Source organism: Rhamphochromis sp. 'chilingali' (assembly GCF_963969265.1).
Source record: "Rhamphochromis sp. 'chilingali' genome assembly, chromosome: 16".
Lineage (NCBI taxonomy): Eukaryota > Metazoa > Chordata > Actinopteri > Cichliformes > Cichlidae > Rhamphochromis > Rhamphochromis sp. 'chilingali'.
Window position 1 is genome coordinate 9,840,952 of NC_137943.1, and position 18,845 is coordinate 9,859,796.

An 18,845-nucleotide genomic window follows, 5' to 3' on the forward strand; every position below is an offset into this window, starting at 1 on the left:
GACAGGTGCCGAAACTGCCGGTGACTTCCAGACTTGTTGCTGTATTTGTAAGAGAGGAAGTGTAAGCAGAACCACTGAACACCTGCACTCTGTGCAAAGCAAAGTGAAGAAGGGGAAGAGGTCGTTTTGTGCCATGATTTATTTTGCTGATATGTTGTTTCAAGCATGAATGAACTTTACGAGTTCACAGTTAAAGATTGAAAACCTAGTGTAACATTTAGTCCAGGCACTGCAGACGTTCACCACTTAAGTAGTTCACCACATAAACTAGTCCAGCCATCTAGTTTATGGTTAGCTTGCAGTTCTGAGGGAATCAGCCCCAATGTAGGTGGTGGTGCATCTGTGTGACTGAGGCGGTGTTCCTGCAGAAACCTTGCTTCTGCAGCTGTTAACACACAGTCCAGCCCAACCATACAGTCACACCTCTGGCAAGGGTGAACTGAACCAACACAAACCAAAATATCCTCTGAAACCCCGACGGAAAAATCTGTTACAGTAAGAGCACAGATGAAACTAGCTATGGTCAGCATGTGTGGCAACATGGTGCAGCATAATTTTCTAATGTTAATTAGTACAAGAACGTATCAAATGTTGAAACTGAAATTTAATGGCAGTAACACATAAAAAAAGCTGGTAGAGTCAGTTACCTACGAAATGTTGGAACATCTAATATCTGATGAGGTTAAATAGTTGCATGATCGGAAATAGAAAAGCTATTTAATGTTGGCCATACACTCCTTTCTTATTTCATCAGGACAAAGAAGACAGAGTGTTGCTAAAAGGAGAAACTACATATCTTGATGATATGCGACATATCGCATTCTGCTCTAATTTACATTTTCACCAAACCACACACTAGAATGCAAAATCTGAGTCCGCCCGGCCGGTTTCATTATCATTTGTAGAAACAAAGCTCACACGCTCTTTCTCATCGATCCCGCCTTTTTAACTTTAATACTATCTCCGTGTGTCACCTTTGAAGGCCCAACAGTAAAGCATCATTTTCTAGGAAGAGATTATCCTTATCACTGCCTCCGCCCATGAGATGTGTGTGTGTGGGGGGGCAAACAGTCAGCACATGCATGAACATACTACAATCAGCCTTAAGCTGTGGCGAAATGCATTTGTGAACTGGATTCCATTTTGTCGCCACATGCTGACACTCTGTTGGAGCGGATTCAAGACTTAATGTATCCTCGCACCTGTTCCAGGATGGAATGAAGGAAATCTACGTGCACCTCTGTTAGCGCAATTCCAGTAAGAACAGAAAAGGAAGCACAAGGGCTAACAATGGCAACAATACTGATCAAAATAACATGAATAGATTGAAAACTATTCACTTCGTTCTAAGCACGTTATAAGGAAGTGAAGCAAAAATATTCAACCCTATCCTAACCTTTTGTTCTGTTAAAGGCACCCATTGCTTCTGCTATAGAGAAAATATCGCAGATGATGCAATTCTCATCCTACATGAAGGCAGCTGGGGTCTCTGAAAAGGGTGAGGTGCTGCAGTTCAATGATATGCTATCTGCCCCGCAACAGGGCGAACTTATGCACACAGGGCAGGGCTCCAAAAACTCTTGACATCTCCAAGTTATGTAATGAAGCACATTGAGTTTGGGACACGCCGAACAGTCTACCTTTACTCATTTGTCCACACTCTGAGTCAAGTTGCCTCTATGCCTGCACTTGCACATGTCACGTCATGTTTTAACAGGTGGTTTGGTTAATTCCTGTAATGATGATTCAGTTTCTAACTGTCCACCTGGAAATACAAGCTCAGCGTTTCCTGCTGGAAACAGGACAACAGTGACCACAAATAGTTGGTAAAAAGAACACCACCATGATGGAGGTAAAAAAATATTTATTGGACAAACATGTAAGCCTCACAGACTTTCTCAGAAGCAAAGGTGCTAATAACATCAGACAATAAACCCTAGTTACACAAACACACATATTAATCCACGCACACAAACACTCACTTCATACTACCAAATGTCCACATGAACATCTGCCAGTGGTTTGAGGGATTTTTCTCTCAGTGGCTGGGTCGGAAGGGGAACGGCATCCCTGTCATAAAGGGCTGAGCTGGGTACTGAGGGTGAGAGGAAGGGTGTGGGGCAAGTGGCGCATGCGGGGTGTGTGCGCGGTGTGTGGGGAGTGCAGGGAGCGGGGCGATGGGTGAATGAGCGGCGTGCGGACTATAGGCCAGCGGAGATGTGTGGATGTTGTTGTAGTACATCACCGGGCCAAACAGCACCAACTGGAGCAGACTGGAAACACAAATACACAAAAAGATGAGACTGAGATGAGAAGCCAAAAGAAAACCAAAATCACAGGAATTAAATCTGTAATCAAATTGACCCTCGGACGGTTTAAGTCAAAAAAGGGACTTAAACCGTCCGAGGGTTAAAGGCACAGATACTGCATTGTTTAAATAGAATGGCTTTAGCGGTAAAATTTCTTCCAATGGGGAAGTTTGTTCGATTTCACTTCAACACCTAAACTTCAGTCCTTAACCAGCTTCCTATATAGTCTAGGGTGCTGGTTATAACATGGTACATTTATGTAATTTTGTTAAAAACAAAAACAAAAACAAACAAACCCTGAAGCTGAAGCACAGTGTAGGCGACAACACTGTGGAAATATCACATTGTGAAGGGAAATGATGTACTAAACAACAAATTCTTGGATCTTACTTGTTGTGGGGGAGTCGGGAACAGATGGCCCTCAGGTCCTCTGTGAAGACAACATTATGTTTGAAAAGACAGTGTGCTAAGACAAAGTACAGCTGGTTACCTAGCTACTAAATTCTTTTCTAAAAGCTCCTTCATATATAACATTTGTTAAAGTTCCTTCAAAGTGACATTTTAAAAATCAGTTTGCCTTTAAATACTAATGCACTCAATCTTTTTAGGTCTTTAACTTAAAAGCTAAGAGAAAAAATAAAGCAGTAATTGCAACACGTGGGACAAGTTTATGTACCCATCTACTAGGAAGGAGAAAGATTTCACAGGACTCTACTCAGTAGTGAAAAACTAAGTACAAGACGTGATCCAACAGCTGTTGGAGACACATTCAGCAGCAATAACTCAAAGTAATAATTTTCTGTATGACTTCAACAGTTTCTCACATTGTTGTGGAGGAACTTTGGCTCATTCTTCACTCAGACTGACATTTGGACTCTGACTGAGATGTTGTAACAGTCTAATTTTTTTTGTTTTTCAGTCACTCTGTTGTAGATTTGCTGCTTTATTTGGGATCATTATCACATGACATGATGACATGACCCAGTTTGGACCAAGCTTTAGCTGTCAGACAGGTGGCCACATATTTGACTCTAGAATACTTGCTTAGAATAATATACAGATGAGTTCATGGCAGACTTAACTGTAACTACAGCTGTGTTTTTTTGTTGTCATTTTGTTTCTTTTAGAAAATGAACTTAGAAGCCATACATGGAGCTGGATTTGAATAGCTGAATATTACATTAATTTCCAGTCTCAGGCACAACAATGTACAGGCACTCACGACACCATTTTTCCACACTGTTACCTCTTGAGCAGAGCAGGGCTCCGCTGGCCATGGCCACCTGCAGGGCTTGGGCCAGCCGGTCGAGGGCCAGCTGGGACAGTGCAAGTGTATCAGCGGAGGACGTGTGCGTGTGTTTGTCAGCCTGGTCCAAAAGTCGGGAAAGATCGGACGTCAGAGCAGCCAAGGACTCCATCTGAAGCAGTGCCAGGCGACCAAAAAGTCCCTTCTCGTTGAGTATGTTGGGCAAAAGCATTAAGACCTAAATAAGGAAGGAGGAGGAGATGGCTAATGACCTTCTCTGTGGACGTTACAAGGGTTTACGTGTACAATGTGTCTTTTACTGAATGGATCTGAACACAAACACAAACCTGTAGGACACTTAAATGGAGTGCAGAGAAGAGAGGCCCTACTTCTGGCTCATTCTCAGAGCTTCCATTGGTCAGCGCCTGCTTCTTGTCTCTGCTATAGACCAGCGGTGCTTTTATGCACCAGCGCACCAAACCCCCTAACGGTGTGACATCGAGCGAGGTGATCGGTTGGCTGCCGGAAATGGGCGAGTTCAGGAAGGTGATCAGGACTAGATGAGGGTCATCTTGAATCCACGATACTATCATCTGGAGGAGTTCGAGTGGGGGGGTGAGCTCCTCTGAAAACACACACAAAAATGTTAAATATCAGATGTTCCTCCAACGAACACAGGCGTGTCAGTCTTTTTTCAAACAGTTTCCATGTTTTTACATGCATTTTTTTTTTACCTGAAGTGAAGTCATAGAGAGTGGTGACAGCAGTGATGAACTGGCAGCAGAAGCGTGGGCTTGCACTGTGGATATTCTGCAGGGTGGGCACAGAGCCTGGGACCATACTGCAGTAATCATCTACCAGCACCTGCGCCAAGCGTACGCAGTACACACGATGGGTTCTCTGCACAGCACAAACATAATCAGAAGCCTACGATTAGTACATCCAAAGTACAGGGACACATACATGCAGTCTTTTCTTGACACATCAGGTCCAGACAGTGTCAGGAGAAAAACATAGACCTTAAAGCATCAAAGTTCCAACTGTGATAAGGGCTGGTGAAACTGGTCAAATTACACATGGCACCATCACTGAAGCAATACATCGTCCAGATGCAACGATGTCTGCTGTCACGTATCAAAGTCTAGTGTAAGAACAGTTGTTGTGGTTGTGTTTTTTTGTCATTTCTCCCTGACCTCATGATTTCACTACTAACAACACAGGGCTGTGTGATTGAGTCCTCACCTGCAACCAGGTAGCAGCACATTCCAGGATAGGAACCCTGCCCACAGCGATAGCCATGGAGACCAATTTGCCCAGCAGTGCCATGCGGCTTTCATCTGCCTGGTTGCCTTGGAGATTAAAAAGGGCAGCAAACATAAGTTGACGGACAGCATCACGACTCTGCTCCTGAAAACAGCTGCACATGATCTCCAACAGCTGGAGCTCCTGAAGAGCACTCATTCTCTGAAATAAAGAACAAAACAAAAAAACACACTTGAGTTATTGACTGATTTCTTTTGTGTGTTTACATATTATACATTGGTGCTTAAGCATTCTGGGGTCCCAGTTTACCCTGGCTGTGGTGTTTCTATCTTTGGGTGCATGTAGAATGAACTCCTCAACCAGCTCCAGGGTTTTTGAGTCAACCTGAGGAGGCTGCCTCCCAGACTGCACCAGGTTACAGATGTAAATGTCCAGGTGGTACAGCAGCTCCTTGGCTGCACTCAGCACATCCCGAGGCAGCAATGACTGACGGATGTCACCCATCTGTAACCTGACAGAGGCACATAAACAATGTGAAAGACGTTAAATATGATGATCAGAAGTGAAGTGTATTAATGAAAAGTCCATGGTAACAAGGCTGTATCTCTTCCATCTGTGAAAGTATTAAACAGTTTTAATTCATGAAGTAACAGTGGTTCTGAAGGCTTTAAACAACACTGCATGGTGGGCTGTTAAGATGTTGCAGACTTTTTTTTTTTTAATCTTGACACACTGTGACATGTGCCACAGAAAGAAAACAACACAACAAACAAAGCACATTAGATGTAACAAAAACATTAGCTTGTTTTATCATCCAAAATGACGGAACAGTGGACAGTGATTTTCTTTAAACTCTGGTTTCAAGTTAAATTATGCCTATGACTTTTGCCGTGTCTATAGTGTCAATACTTTTGGAGTGGACCAGCTCCACACTGAGTCTCCTCAATGGTCTGCTCCATCCTGCTACAGCTAGTGTTAGCTGGCAGCTAACACTAGCTGTTTCCTTCGCTACAGAGCTTACGCGTTACAGTTAACCCGGCAGTATTCAAAAAGCAGGAGTTAAGCACTTACCTCAGCAAAAGCTCTTATTTCCTTTCAAAAAATTAGCTGAAAACAGGACCACGAAAGGTCTTAAAAGACGACGGAACTGCTTCCTGCTTCTACGGAAGCCTGTGTGGCACAAAAATGACAGCCATTGACGTTCAATCATTGTCTTTAATCATGTGTATGTAAACTGGCAACGCATTAACCCTCTGATGCATGAATTATGAAAGCCTTGGTCAAGATTTTTTTCTTAAGTGCTTTTATTCTTCTCAGGACATGAAAAAAAATGTTCAACTCTTTTTTCCCCAAAAATATGTTTTTTTTATAAAGTTATAAACTTGTCCACTCCAGTGGACTACATGCGCCTGAGCACTTAGCATGAAATACTGTGAATTTACTATAAAAATTAATTACCTTGTGTTCTATTGTAAATATACAAACACTTGTTTGCTTGTATCCTTTGAAAAACATCTCAGCAATTTTTTTGGAACTTTCAACTCATAAGGCCCCAATGTTTAGACGTAAATAACAAAACCAATCAACAGTCCTAGCTGTGAATCCTACACCTGAATATGGCAAACTATCTCCAACAAGAGAAACATTTTTGAGTCTACACAGTTCTATAACGATGCAGGACAGTATTACCAAGCCCTTAGTAGCATGCTGGAAGAAAACACAAACTGACATCTTAGTCTCTGCATCTCCAAACACTTCTGTGTTCATCACACCTAGGCTGTCCGTAGTTCCTATGTCTCTGTTCTGCTCTGGCAGCCACTCTCATCATCACTGGACTTATCACTGAACTCATCATCACTGCACTCATCAATGAAATCATCATCACTGGAGCTGGATGGAATTTCCTGGACTATTCTGTACGCTGCCTTATTCTTTGCTGCATTTGAAGTCTACAAAATATGATAAAATAATTATTATAGTAACTCAAACTACAGCTGATCTGCACAGAAATATACATTTTAAATGAGTAGCTTATAAATGTAACAATTATATGCTTACTTATAACCAAAACAGTCCCAAAAAACAGTGAGACAATTTATGACTTATGTTAAAAAAATATAGTGGGTAATGCATGATGTCCACTACAGTGGACACATGGTTAATCGTAGTTTTCTACATATTAGACATAACAATTTCTTATTCCAAACAGATAATATCCTTCCCTAGATGTTACTGCATATCATCATATTTTTTTTACCTGTTGGGCTCTTTTAGCATAGAAGGATTGACAGGATATGCCAGCAGTGGTCGGCAGGGGTGACAGTTTGTCTGCCATCTTTGATTCAGAGGAAATTTACTTGCAGTTGCACTAACTGAACACTGAATTGACCTCAATGGAGCATGGCAGCAGAGAGCACTCTAGAGGCTAATATGCAGTTCCACCATAGAAACCAATGCATTAAAGAGATATGTACGTTTTAGTAGCTGTCCACTCCAGTGACCACTATGCATCAGAGGGTTAAATTAAATTAAATTAAATTAAATTAAATTAAATTATTTTTGTTTAAATTATTTTACCAATCAAAAACCAAAAATATTTCACTCTCATAATTTTATCTTTAATTCCACATAATGACACATCATACATTGGGATAGGGCATTGTTTGATTGACTGATCTATTTTATTAGAATACACACACACACATCTCTCTCTCTCTCTCTCTCTCTCTCTCTCTCTCTCTCTCTCTCTCTCTCTCTCTATATATATATATATATATATATATATATATATATATATATATATATATATATATATATATATATATATATATATATATATATATAGGAGCACTAGGTGCGGTGACTCCCAAGCTAGGCGAGTGGCTCCAGCAGATCCCGGGAATAACATCGGAGATCTCTGTCCAGAAGAGCGCAGTCCTGGGAACAGCTAAGATACTGCGCAGGAGCCTAAACAAACAAACAAACAAACAAACAACCATATGACCAAATCACATCTACGGATATAGTAAAGAGAGGGAACAAAATCCGTAACAATATGTAGCTACTTTGTTATAAATATAATGATGGTTAAGGATATATAATACATCCTCATTAAAACATTTAACCATTTTAATCTACATAAATGATTAAGCACCAGTGTTTGCTGTCATAGATATTTTAAGATACAAAATACCAGTTCATTTCGAAATGACTGTAATTGCTGATATGCTAATATGTGTAAGCGGAGAAAGCATCTTTAAGAATTTTTGTTACGAAAATTTGTTTAACTGCAAATGTATTTCTTAGCTCATACAGTCAGGGCCAGTTTATTGTTTTTAATGGCATAAAATGAAAAAATACCAAGGCTGCTTGCTTAGTCATCTATTTATTGACTAATGTAATCCGTTCAACACATTTCAGCAACCTGACATGTTTTATTCAACCTTTTAGCTATTTAGCTCACAGAACATACTAATATGCAGTGTCTTTATCTTTATTACCCTTATCAGGTCAGTACACAAGCCAAACGCTCTCTGCAAATATAAAACTATTTAAAAAAAAAGGTCAATATTCAAATAACAGCGAAAGAACTTGATATGGTACGCTTTGGTAAGGCCTACATTTCGTATACAGCTATATTTTTTCATTTTCAGTTCGTCATGTAGCCTATCTGTAAAAAGAAACAGAGAAAAGCTAGTTGCCTCTTTTGTGCCGAAACTCTTGAGTAAAAATTTATTTGACCTGTAATCCTCTCTAATCTACACAGCCGCGCGCGCGCCCGGCAGGCACGGGACAGCCTGATGTTTCCATCTCTCTCCCTCTCTCTCTTTTCTCGCTCTCTCTCCCTCTCTCTCTCTCTTCTCTCTCTCTCTCTCTCGCTCTCCCGGTAGCGCTTTGCTTTTGCACTTTGCCGTCCCGTCGAGTGATCCCAAGCATCCCGCAAGATGACCATCAACACCCTGGCTAAAGGAGGGTGTCATCGGGAGCAAATGGCATGCTTTCGAAAGGTAAGACTGCTTGATCACGTTCTCTTTGGTTGTATTTATTTATTGTCACAGAATATCCTGGAAATCCAGCGCTGAACAAATCCAACACATTTCATTAGATTAAAGAAGAAAAACAAATTAAGGTAAAATTATCATTATTATTGTTGTTGTTGTTGTTGTTGTTATTATTCGTGTAGTGGTCCAATTCTTGTTGCCCAGCTGCATGTTTACATATGTGTGTGTGTGTGTGTGTGTGTGTGTGTGTGTGTGTGTGTGTGTGTGTGTGTGTGTGTGTGTGTGTGTGTGTGTGTGTGTGTGTGTCTCCCTTGCAGATGGAGAAAGTGATAGTGGCCATGCAGGACCCTGACATGGGCATGAAGATGAGAAACCAGAGGCTTCTTATAACTGTCATTCCACACGCCATGACAGGTGTGTGTGTGTGTGTGTGTGTGTGTGTGTGTGTGTGTGTGTGTGTGTGTGTGTGTGTGTGTGTGAGTATGCTCCTTGTGTCAGTATGCATTAGAATCAGTGCGCTTGGGTGGACAGGTACATTGCAGCTTGACTTTGTCCCAGCAGTCATACATAATTCAGCATTCATTTTTTTGAGAATCCCGTGTGCTTTGCCAAGATTGGAGAGGAACTTCTTTCCTCACTTCCCCTCTTGTTTCTTTCCATTCTTTTACAGGCCATGATATAATTGCCTGGTTGACACACAAATACAGAATCAGCGAGGAGGGTAGGTGTACAGATGCATACAATGTGCGCTTGATTGTTGACTGTTACGTATCTGCTGTTTTTCTCCTGTCTCTGTGTGAGCGGCATGTTGTGTGTCGTTGGTGTGTTGCCAGGATATGGTGCCTGACGCGGTAGGTAGTTATTTGTGTGTGCATCGTAGGGAAGGATGTTTCCAGTAAACAGGAATGGGGTTAGCCCCTGTGGGACTGGGTCTGATTAACTCACCTGATGATCTGAGTTTGATTAGTGTGCCCAAAGAGATCTCCACCTCAGGAGATTTTCAACTAAATTAGACGTTGAGGGGGAAAAAAGTAGCCCGCTGGTCCCTTTTGCTTCCGAGCAGCAGGAAAGAAAAGAGTGGAGTCAGGCAGAGAGAGACAGAGAGAGAGTGGTAGAAGCTGATTAAAAAGCATCCCACGGCTTTTTTTGGGAGCTGTCACTCAAAAAAGTAGGGCTCTTTAACAAATGAGGAGAGACTGAAGATTGATGAGGCATTCCATCGCTGGAGCAAAGCCTTGATTTATGAGAGATGGTTGACAATGCTCGCATGTGTGATAAAGAAAAGTGCAGTGCCAACAGCTCTTTTCCAGTCACAGCTACTTAGTCAGTTCAGTCTAAAAGCTTTAGTCCTAATGAAATCAGCATCCCCTCTCAGGTGCCATCAGACATGACATGGTGATAAATAAAAAACCTGAATAACAATCTGGTGAGATGATTGAGACTTCTCCTGTGGTGTTCGACAGAGTCTCTGCACCTTGGCAACATGCTGGTGAAATATGGATACATTTACCCCCTCAAAGAGCCGAGGTGCCTTGTGCTACGGCCCGATGAGTCACCCTACCGCTTCCAGGTCAGGCCGCTCAGTATGTCCATTCTGCCTACTTTCTACAACCCTGGCCCTTCCTCCATCAATCTTTCAGTAAACATCACCTTCTCTCTATTAGTGCCCATCTCCCATTTTCACTCTCACTCCATTAGCCCACTTCCTAATCCCTCATCCATCTGCCAGTCTGCTGCTTTTTCATCAACTGCTTCAACATCAGTTTCAGTCAAGAAAAAAATAAAGAAAAAGGAAAAAGAAAAATGTTGCTTTTAGTTAGTTAGTTTTTTTTTTGTTTGTGTTTTTTACAGACTCCTTATTTCTGGACTAGTACCAGGTGGCCCGCGTCAGAGCTGGACTATGGTAAGAAAAAACTCTAAATATACATGTGATCTCTGAGGGACGATGTCCACTTCCCAGTGGACATGTCATATATAAAACATTATATAATCATGATTACGAACATGTAAGCTCTTTTTTACATATATCCTACAATTCCTGTCTTTTTCACTCTTTTTAAAAATTATTTATATGAAACACTTTGCGAAAAAATCCTACACAACTAAGAGTTTTTATACTTTAGTGGTTTATACATTCATAAGAGAACCCCAGTTTGAGACCAGGAGGAGACCCAGGAAAAAAAAATCCCAAATCAAATATGCGGAGCTACCTGCTGTGAAGACCCATGTGAATAAGTGAGCAGCTGAAGGCAGAAAGGAGCCTTTATAACATCTAATAAACACAGGTGCAGGTCTTTGGACCTCTGATTTCACCTCTTTCTCTTTGTTTTCTTTCTTATATCCCAACAGCAATCTATCTGGCTAAAAAGAATATAAGAAAACAAGGCGAACTGATGGAATATGAGAAGGTGAGGAAATCATGTGGGTATGCATGTCTGTGCATCTAAATGACAGAGAAAGTGTGTTTGTGTGTGTTTGTTTGTGTTATGAAATATGCACCAGGAAAATTTGGGCCAAGAAGTCTGTGTCATCATTCCTCCTCCTCTCCTCCCTCTTTTCCTTTTCCTTTTTTAGGAAAGGTACAGTCTGTTGCACAAGAGGATCAACCACACCTGGGACTTTGTTGTGATGCAAGCCAGAGAGCAACTCAGGTGCACTTTGTCGCAAACATGCACGCACACACACACACGTGCGTTTACCAGCGTGCACGAACAAACCTTGTGATTTATGTTCAGAGCGTCCAAACAGAGGCGGAAGGCTGACCGCATTGTTCTGGAGTGTCAGGAGCAGGCTTACTGGCTCATCAACAGACCCCCGGTACACTCAATAACACTGTACTGTATTCAACTGTACTGTGCTGTACATGCTATGCTACAGCACAACTACATGATCATCTCTATACTTGGCAACTATTAAAGCTGTATCCCAGCATAAAAGCAGACAGCAGTCCCACTAAAGTTCACCCACAGTCCCTTTTCCCTTCTGCATGAAATATTCAACCTATCCGGTAAGAGCCTCAGTTGACATAGAGAGAGTGAGAGCAACAGAGGGACAAACAAAGAGAGCAAGAAAAACATCATCATCATATTCCACATCTTTTTCTTAGATAGAGGCAGGCAGGCAGAGAGAAGTACCAAAGGGGAAGGAAAAAGCGTTCACGTGCGTGTGCATGCCGCGGGAAAGAGGGGAGGGGAAGATGAAAGGGATAATGGGAGGCGGGTGGATAAGAGGACAAGGGTTTTGGAGGAGGGACTCCATCCTGTCTCGACCTTATGAATTAGGGACGAGGGCTTGGAGAAAAAGAAAGAAACCTGGGACTAAAAGTCAGAGCTAGTGGAGTGGAAACTTCTAGGGAGGCTAAGTGCTCGCTCACATACATCTCATCAGACACACACACACACACACACACACACACAGATATTGTATAGACACATGCATCAAATACACTGTACTTAGATTTTACTATGTTATTTTTTGTTTTTCTTCTTTTTTTACAGCCTGGGGTTAATAACGTGTTGGACACAGGCTTGGAGCGACCAAATAACTTCAGCTGCAGAGTCACACTGGTCAGTGACTTCATTGTATTTCTCTACTTCCTGCTTTAAAAAAAATGCATTAACGATATAACTTTTCACTCTGTGTTTAATCGCCACCTTTTGTTCTTTCTTGCCACTGGGATCGTTTGAAAGTAAGTTTACCGCAGACCTGCAGTGTATTAGGAATGATTATAATAATCATGATTGTAAATCAAGGTTAAAAAGTCGAGGACTTGAGATGACAGGGTAGAGTCAGTCGCGTCTGTCGTCCCAAATGGGAAATCTAATTCAGTATGTTAGTCTGTAATCTCATACTAGGCTGTCATTGTTTGTAAAATTATATATTTAATGCTACTGTTTGTGTGTCTGTGACACATTTGGTCACAAGGCAGCTATCCTCAAATGTATATGTTTCTATAACTGTAACATACATTATATAAAGGTTTAATGTGTGACCTCACACGATGACCCTGTGTTACTCTTTACAGAACTAGAACAGTGACTACTACAAAAGAGAGGTAAGTACAGCGCGTAATTTAGATGCCATCAGATTAAGTACGAGTGTATAGAGCACATAAAAGGTTCTTCCTCCTGCCTTTGTTTGCAGATTGAAGCCTGTAGAAAGGCTCTTGGAAGAAACCGTGTAAAATCATCCATCTGCCTAGAAGGGTATGTGTCAGTTTGCTAAAGGCTCACATCCAGACACGCACAGATACACACATAATAGACGTCTGATTGCCCGGGTCAAACTCGGCGTCTTCTAGTACGCACACACATGCACATAAAGCTTAGCGCTCCCTCTAGAAGAGCCACTAATGGATGCTTCCCGGGGCGAGTTGGAATTAGTGGCCATTAACTCTTATGATCTGCAGGACTAATACAATAATACCGTGTGTGTGTGTGTGTGTGCGTGCATGTGTGTTCTTGTGTGCGCGCATGCCACTGCACTTGTGCGTGGATGTGCAGTTTTCTGAAATACAGCGAGCAGTACCTGAACCACGATCCCATTATGCAAGGCTGCCTGCCCAGTAACCCCTGGATCTCTGATGACACCGCGCACTGGACGATGAACGCAGAAATGTGAGACAATGCAGAGATTATAACCAGTCCACACAGTACAGTACTCCACACGTTCAAGACTTCATCGAGTCATGTAGCAGCAGCGCATTAGATCATATATATTTTCTCACAGTTGAAGTACTGAACTTATCATGCTTTTCCTTATTTTACACTAAGACACTTTACACTTATTTAACACTAAGTAGTAATTGAGACTATGAAAGCGCTACAGAAACATCAGCGTGTTACATTACAAATGAGCTCAGCATCCTACATCCAGCGTAACATTTCTGCTTTTTGTGCGTTTCTTGAGCAGAGTGCCGGTCCCGACGCGCCTACGAGTAGAACGCTGGAGCTTCAGCTTCATGGAGCTCCTCAACGATGCCATGGGGAGGAGGGAGTTCATGACCTACCTGGAGAAGGAATTCAGTGGTGAGAAACAGGAGCGAGGGAACCGATTACAAATATGGAGCATTCAGCTTTGAATACTGGAGGATAAAAAAACAAAATGCACTTGTTATACCATTCATATTATTATGTTCACTATCACTGTTGTGGTCCATAATTTCTTAGACAAAGATACAGACTTTGTAGTTTGTTTCCCCTCTGTGCACCACCATGGTGAATTTAAAATGAAACACTCAATAGTGAGTGAAGTGTAGACTTTCAGCTTTAATTCAAGGAGTTTAACAAAAATTATTTTTAAACATTAGCCCTCATTTTCAGAGGCTCAAAATAATTTGTACGAACAAAACTAATTGTAAATATGAGGATTGTTTTTGTAGGGCGGCACGGTGGTGCGGTGATTAGCACTGTCCACCATCAGGCCAGGGCCTTTCTGTGTGGAGTTGTTGTGGATGTTCTTCCTGTGTTTGCGTGGGTTCTCTCCTGGTACTCGGGCTTCCTCCCACAGTCCAAAGACACGCAGTTAGTGGGGTTTGGTTCATAGGTGTGAATGGTTGTCTCTCTCTATGAGTTAGCCCTGCGACAGACTGGCGACCTGTCCAGGGTGCACTCTGCCTCTGGCACTGCGGTAGCTGGGTTAGGCTCCAGCTCCTCTGTGGCCCTGACAAAGATAAGTAGAAGAGAATAGACGGATTGTTTTTATTACATGGATTTAGTCAGTGACCACCTGAAGTCTTGAACCCATGGACATCATTAAATGCTGTCTGAGCAATGAAGACCTGGCACTTTGGTGGTTTGCAGAGGAAAAACTGCAAAACTTTGTGTCTGCATAGCTGTGTTTAAAGTGATCCATAACCCATTTTCCCAGTAAAGCAGGTCTGAATGTCTGTATCCACCTGCACTTTCAGTTCATGTTTGCATCAATACAACACAATGTTGGCAGGCACCAGAGGTGTCCTCCCATACCCTGTCTTCAGCCACGTCCCTGTCGAGGCTGAAACTGCAGCTGGAAATGAGCATAACAGGTGTAAAATATGCGTGAAATACGAGGAATATAGTATAGATTGTTACAATATTACACATGGAAAATCTATTTAATTGTTTTTCACATCAGCTTTATTCCGAATTTGATTATCTCTCCTAATGATATTTTCCAGTCCCGGCGGTGAGAGGTGGAAAAGACGAGACAGTGGAAAAAGAGATTCAATATATTTATGTGTCCTGTATAAACACCAGAGACGTGGGCTGAAGCGCTGCGCAGCAATCAATTAAAACAATCTTTTAAATCATTAGAAGAAGAATTCAAATACAGAAGAGGTCACAAACAGATGTGGCAAAGTTAAAAGGTAGACGAATGGAGGAGAGGAAGGGCCACATTTAAGAGTGAGATGTGGAGAAGAGGGAGGCATGAGCAAAACACAGGAGAGGGATTTGCTCACCCATGCATGCGTACAGTAGGAACTCTTTCCACAGCTATAAAAAGACTCTTGCCGTGTGTCACATTTTCCTGCATCAGTGTTGTTTTACCACACACGCAGCTCCTCACCGTGTGTCTCTCCGCTCTCAGCGGAGAACCTGTATTTCTGGCAGGCGTGTGAGGATATCAGACATGGAGAAAGCTCCAAAATCGTAGAGAAAGTGGAGGACATCTACAAGTAAGTGGACAGCCATGTCACACATGCATGTGTTACATATTCATAAGATAAGCACCTCATCTTTTATGTAACCCAGGAATTTCCTGGCTCCTGGAGCGGCCCGCTGGGTCAACATCGACAGCAAGACAATGGATAAAACCTTAGAGGGGATCAAACGGCCGCACCGCTTTGTCATGGACGACGCGCAGATGCACATTTACTTCCTCATGAAGAAGGTCTGACCTCTGACTCACCCACCCACACACTGTACCTTTATGTAACAGCACTTACCATCAACCATAAAAAATGCATTATAAGCAAGCGCGAGCCATGAATATGGAACACAGATCCTTCTTATACTTTTTCACCTGACGTGGCTTTTCTGTATTTATTAAACGGGATCTCTCTCCTTTGTCCCACAAATTATAATAAAATTATGCAACGTTATGAAGTCATGTGCAAAAGTCTTGAACCATTTCTTTATACTTTGCTTCTAAGAAGCCAGACTCTTGTCATTTTTTAAAGTGGTCTTCATCAATTGCTCTTCTAGGCTTTCTGAAGGTCTTGCAGGGGTTTTCTTTGGACATTGGCTTGCTTCTTACTTATTTTCAATCTAGTCCTTGTACCTGACCATTTTCTGAGAAATGTTGTTTGTTTGTTAAGCTGCTTCACACTGACCTGTGAATCACTCAAGCATCACAAAGGCAATTTCTCAAGCGATGAACCAGTGTTTATACACATGACAGACAACTTAGCAAAGAACCTGTCTAAACTACAGAAGATGAACAGTATGTGAAAGCCATGCCCCTGAGGAGTAGGAAAAAAGTCCAGCAAAGACCCAACACAGGATCCGAGAGATGCATCTGGCCATGTAGTCGATCATTTACTATGCACTGAAGCCTTTTCAGCACAAGCCTGGCTGTCAATAAGCCTCAAAAGGCCGAGCTTTGCTAAATGACACACAAACTGAACTAAAAATCAGTGAAAACTTCATTTTCAAATACTTTTATGCACAAATTTTGATTCACCTTACAATACCACTGGAAAGCAGCTAATTGGCAATGACTTTGTTTTTCAGCGTGACAATGATCCCAAATGCAGCAAAATTACACTTGCATAGTAAAACACAAACTGTATAACAGTATCAGGCATGGACTGGCCTCCCCAAAGTTCAGACGGTGTTGGAGATTTAAGGTGGACATACCAAAGAACGACTTTCAAGCTTGTTAGAATTGTCTGTTTTCTGCCTTACATACTATATCACCTACTTACATTAGCAAAATATAAAAAAAAATAGGGGTGGCTCAAGATATTTGCACATTACTGTATGCACAGTCTGTTTTTTAGATTGTAATGGTGCTTTGAGGTGAGTCCTGCTTTACAGGAATACAGCTTGGGAAAAAAGCTCATTTGCTTCCTTGTCAGACGAGAGGATCAATATCAGTTTCTTACCAGTGAGCTTTAGAAGTGCTGCTTCACCTTTGGTCAGAGCCAAGCTGTTTCAGTGTGTATTTAGTATTTATGCCAAGCTAAGCTGGATACCTCTTTGCTCTGGCTTCATATTGCATGACATATGAGAATGTATTGATCTTTCCTTCTTACCCTCAGCAGGAAAGTAAATTAACGCATTAAAAAGAAGCCAGAAAGCAATTTTTATTTTTCTACCTTTTGCTCTCCAAATCTTTGGTTGGGTACAATAAATGTGTGACTTGCCTTTTCCTGTTTCTGAACATCAGATTTAAACAAAAAACATACTTTTTTGACTCATGTGGAAGTCCATCTTTTCTTTCCCATGAGCTAAAAGCTTCTTTTTGTGTATGTGTGTCTGTTCCCAGGACTCCTATCCAAGGTATCTCAAGTCTGACCTGTACAAGAACATGCTGGCCAAAGCCATCGTCCCCCAGGAAACCAAGAAAAGGTGACATTTTTATACTCATCCTACTTTTTTTCCCTCTATCCATATTTAAGCATGCATTTAATGAGCGCATTTTCCTTTTCTCCTTCCCGTCAGTGTGTTCCCCTTCATGAGACGCCAGAGGCACTCTAGCCCCTCCCCTGCTCAGACTGCCACCCAGGCAGCAGAGGAAGAAGGCCTTGCCAAGGGGGCAGGTGCCAACTCTGCAGCTGGCTCGCATTTCTGATCCAGGCCAAAAAAAAAGAACCCAAAAAAGAGAGAAAGACTCGGTCGCTTTACTCTCTGTTGTCTGAGTTTTTTCTTTAAAGTCAAACAGAGCTTCTCATACGCCGCAGCAACATCACTAGAGCTTTGAGAAACAGGTGTCATGGCACACCTGAGCAGCATGCCACTGAAGGACAACCAGTGAACCACAGAGAAGAGCTTTTTCTACACCCTTTATTGTTGCATCCTCATCCCATCACAGTGTGCTGAATAGTTTTTCCTATGATCCCCATATCAAGTGTTCTTTTTCTATAGAATCCTGAGCCGGTTTAGGTAAAGGCGTCGGTAACATGATATTTCTTCAGAGATCTGCCTCAGTGTGACTGTGATTGTTGGGCAGTTTGCTTGTGCAGTTGGAGCTGCACATTGCGTTTGTCGTTGCGCTTCACTTTTCTCAAGCATGCTCTCAACTCAATAAAATGTCACAACAGCAGTTAGTGTGGTGCTCCAGCCTCAGCCCTGCATGCTGTGAGTACCTGTGAGTGTGTGGATCAGCGACCAGGTTTTAGAGCACCTTTTCCTTCCTCTCTTTCTACCACACACTGCTAATCGATTTCATGGTTTAAGTTTTTAAATCCCCAGAAAAAGTAAAGTAAGAAAATAAATAAACAAATGTTCCCCCTGAAATTTGTACCTTCGGTCATTTAACCCTTCCTATGGCTACCTGCAGGAGCTCTAAAAGGCTCATTATTTGCATTATTTATTGTAACACTTCTGTTGCTTCTACTTCCTTATAATAATAACTGTTCTGTGCTGGCTCCCTCTACTGGCTGCATGTGACCAAAGCAACATGTTTTCAAGTTTCCTGGAAAAACTACAGCCTGTGATCCTTTGTGGCAGGTGTGATCCCTGAGCTGTGAGCACCCTTTTCCTTCTCAGCACATTTTATCTGAAGTCTGAAGATGTGACAGTAATGTGTAAAATAAAATCTACACCTTAAGACCCTGCAAACAATCGTAGTCTGACTCAGGCTGACTCCAATCACCTTCAGGTCAGTCTGCACTGATGAGTGGAACTAGTCTGATATACAGGACTCAACTCGGCTTGATGCCAAATGCTTGCATTTCAAGCACTGAAGCTATTTTGTGGTTATTATTGGGTTTTGCACATTTATCAAGGTTAATCAATTTAGTATTGCAGATTGCATGCAGTTGCCTAGTTCGGCTGCAGACTGATAGACTGGCTTTGTCTCATTACCGTCTCAATGCACCAA

General features: G+C 42.0%; 2 protein-coding genes across 2 annotated transcripts; one reads left to right on the forward strand and one right to left on the reverse strand.

Moving 5' to 3' along the window:
* Positions 1 to 1,853: 1,853 nt before the first annotated feature.
* On the reverse strand, positions 1,854 to 5,988 carry ints15 (integrator complex subunit 15). Its single transcript, XM_080906778.1, has 8 exons — positions 5,890 to 5,988; positions 5,128 to 5,329; positions 4,798 to 5,019; positions 4,290 to 4,455; positions 3,903 to 4,180; positions 3,556 to 3,793; positions 2,700 to 2,739; positions 1,854 to 2,273 (listed from the first exon to the last, which is right to left on the reverse strand). The coding sequence occupies exons 2-8, from the start codon at positions 5,320 to 5,322 to the stop codon at positions 2,039 to 2,041; spliced, it is 1,374 nt and encodes a 457-aa protein (XP_080762904.1). The 5' UTR covers positions 5,323 to 5,329; positions 5,890 to 5,988; the 3' UTR covers positions 1,854 to 2,038.
* Positions 5,989 to 8,735: 2,747 nt separating this feature from the next.
* On the forward strand, positions 8,736 to 18,478 carry rgs11 (regulator of G protein signaling 11). The gene is made up of 17 exons (XM_080861321.1): positions 8,736 to 8,825; positions 9,137 to 9,233; positions 9,490 to 9,540; positions 10,283 to 10,389; positions 10,671 to 10,722; positions 11,169 to 11,227; positions 11,394 to 11,470; positions 11,555 to 11,636; positions 12,317 to 12,385; positions 12,850 to 12,873; positions 12,963 to 13,024; positions 13,322 to 13,435; positions 13,731 to 13,846; positions 15,387 to 15,474; positions 15,551 to 15,689; positions 17,289 to 17,371; positions 17,465 to 18,478. Exons 1-17 carry the CDS (start codon positions 8,763 to 8,765, stop codon positions 17,592 to 17,594), a joined length of 1,413 nt encoding a protein of 470 aa, XP_080717447.1. The 5' UTR covers positions 8,736 to 8,762; the 3' UTR covers positions 17,595 to 18,478.
* Positions 18,479 to 18,845: the final 367 nt, after the last annotated feature.

Excerpts from the sequence above, each read along its gene's own strand:
- rgs11 (XM_080861321.1), top strand. The coding sequence starts at position 8,763 with ATGACCATCAACACCCTGGCTAAAGGAGGGTGTCATCGGGAGCAAATG. Across the intron at positions 10,390-10,670 it reads AGTCACCCTACCGCTTCCAG|ACTCCTTATTTCTGGACTAG; the intron begins GTCAGGCCGCTC and ends TGTTTTTTACAG. Across the intron at positions 13,025-13,321 it reads TCATCCATCTGCCTAGAAGG|TTTTCTGAAATACAGCGAGC; the intron begins GTATGTGTCAGT and ends GTGGATGTGCAG.
- ints15 (XM_080906778.1), bottom strand. The coding sequence starts at position 5,322 with ATGGGTGACATCCGTCAGTCATTGCTGCCTCGGGATGTGCTGAGTGCA. Across the intron at positions 5,020-5,127 it reads ATAGAAACACCACAGCCAGG|AGAATGAGTGCTCTTCAGGA; the intron begins GTAAACTGGGAC and ends TCTTTATTTCAG. Across the intron at positions 3,794-3,902 it reads TCCATTTAAGTGTCCTACAG|GTCTTAATGCTTTTGCCCAA; the intron begins GTTTGTGTTTGT and ends TTCCTTATTTAG.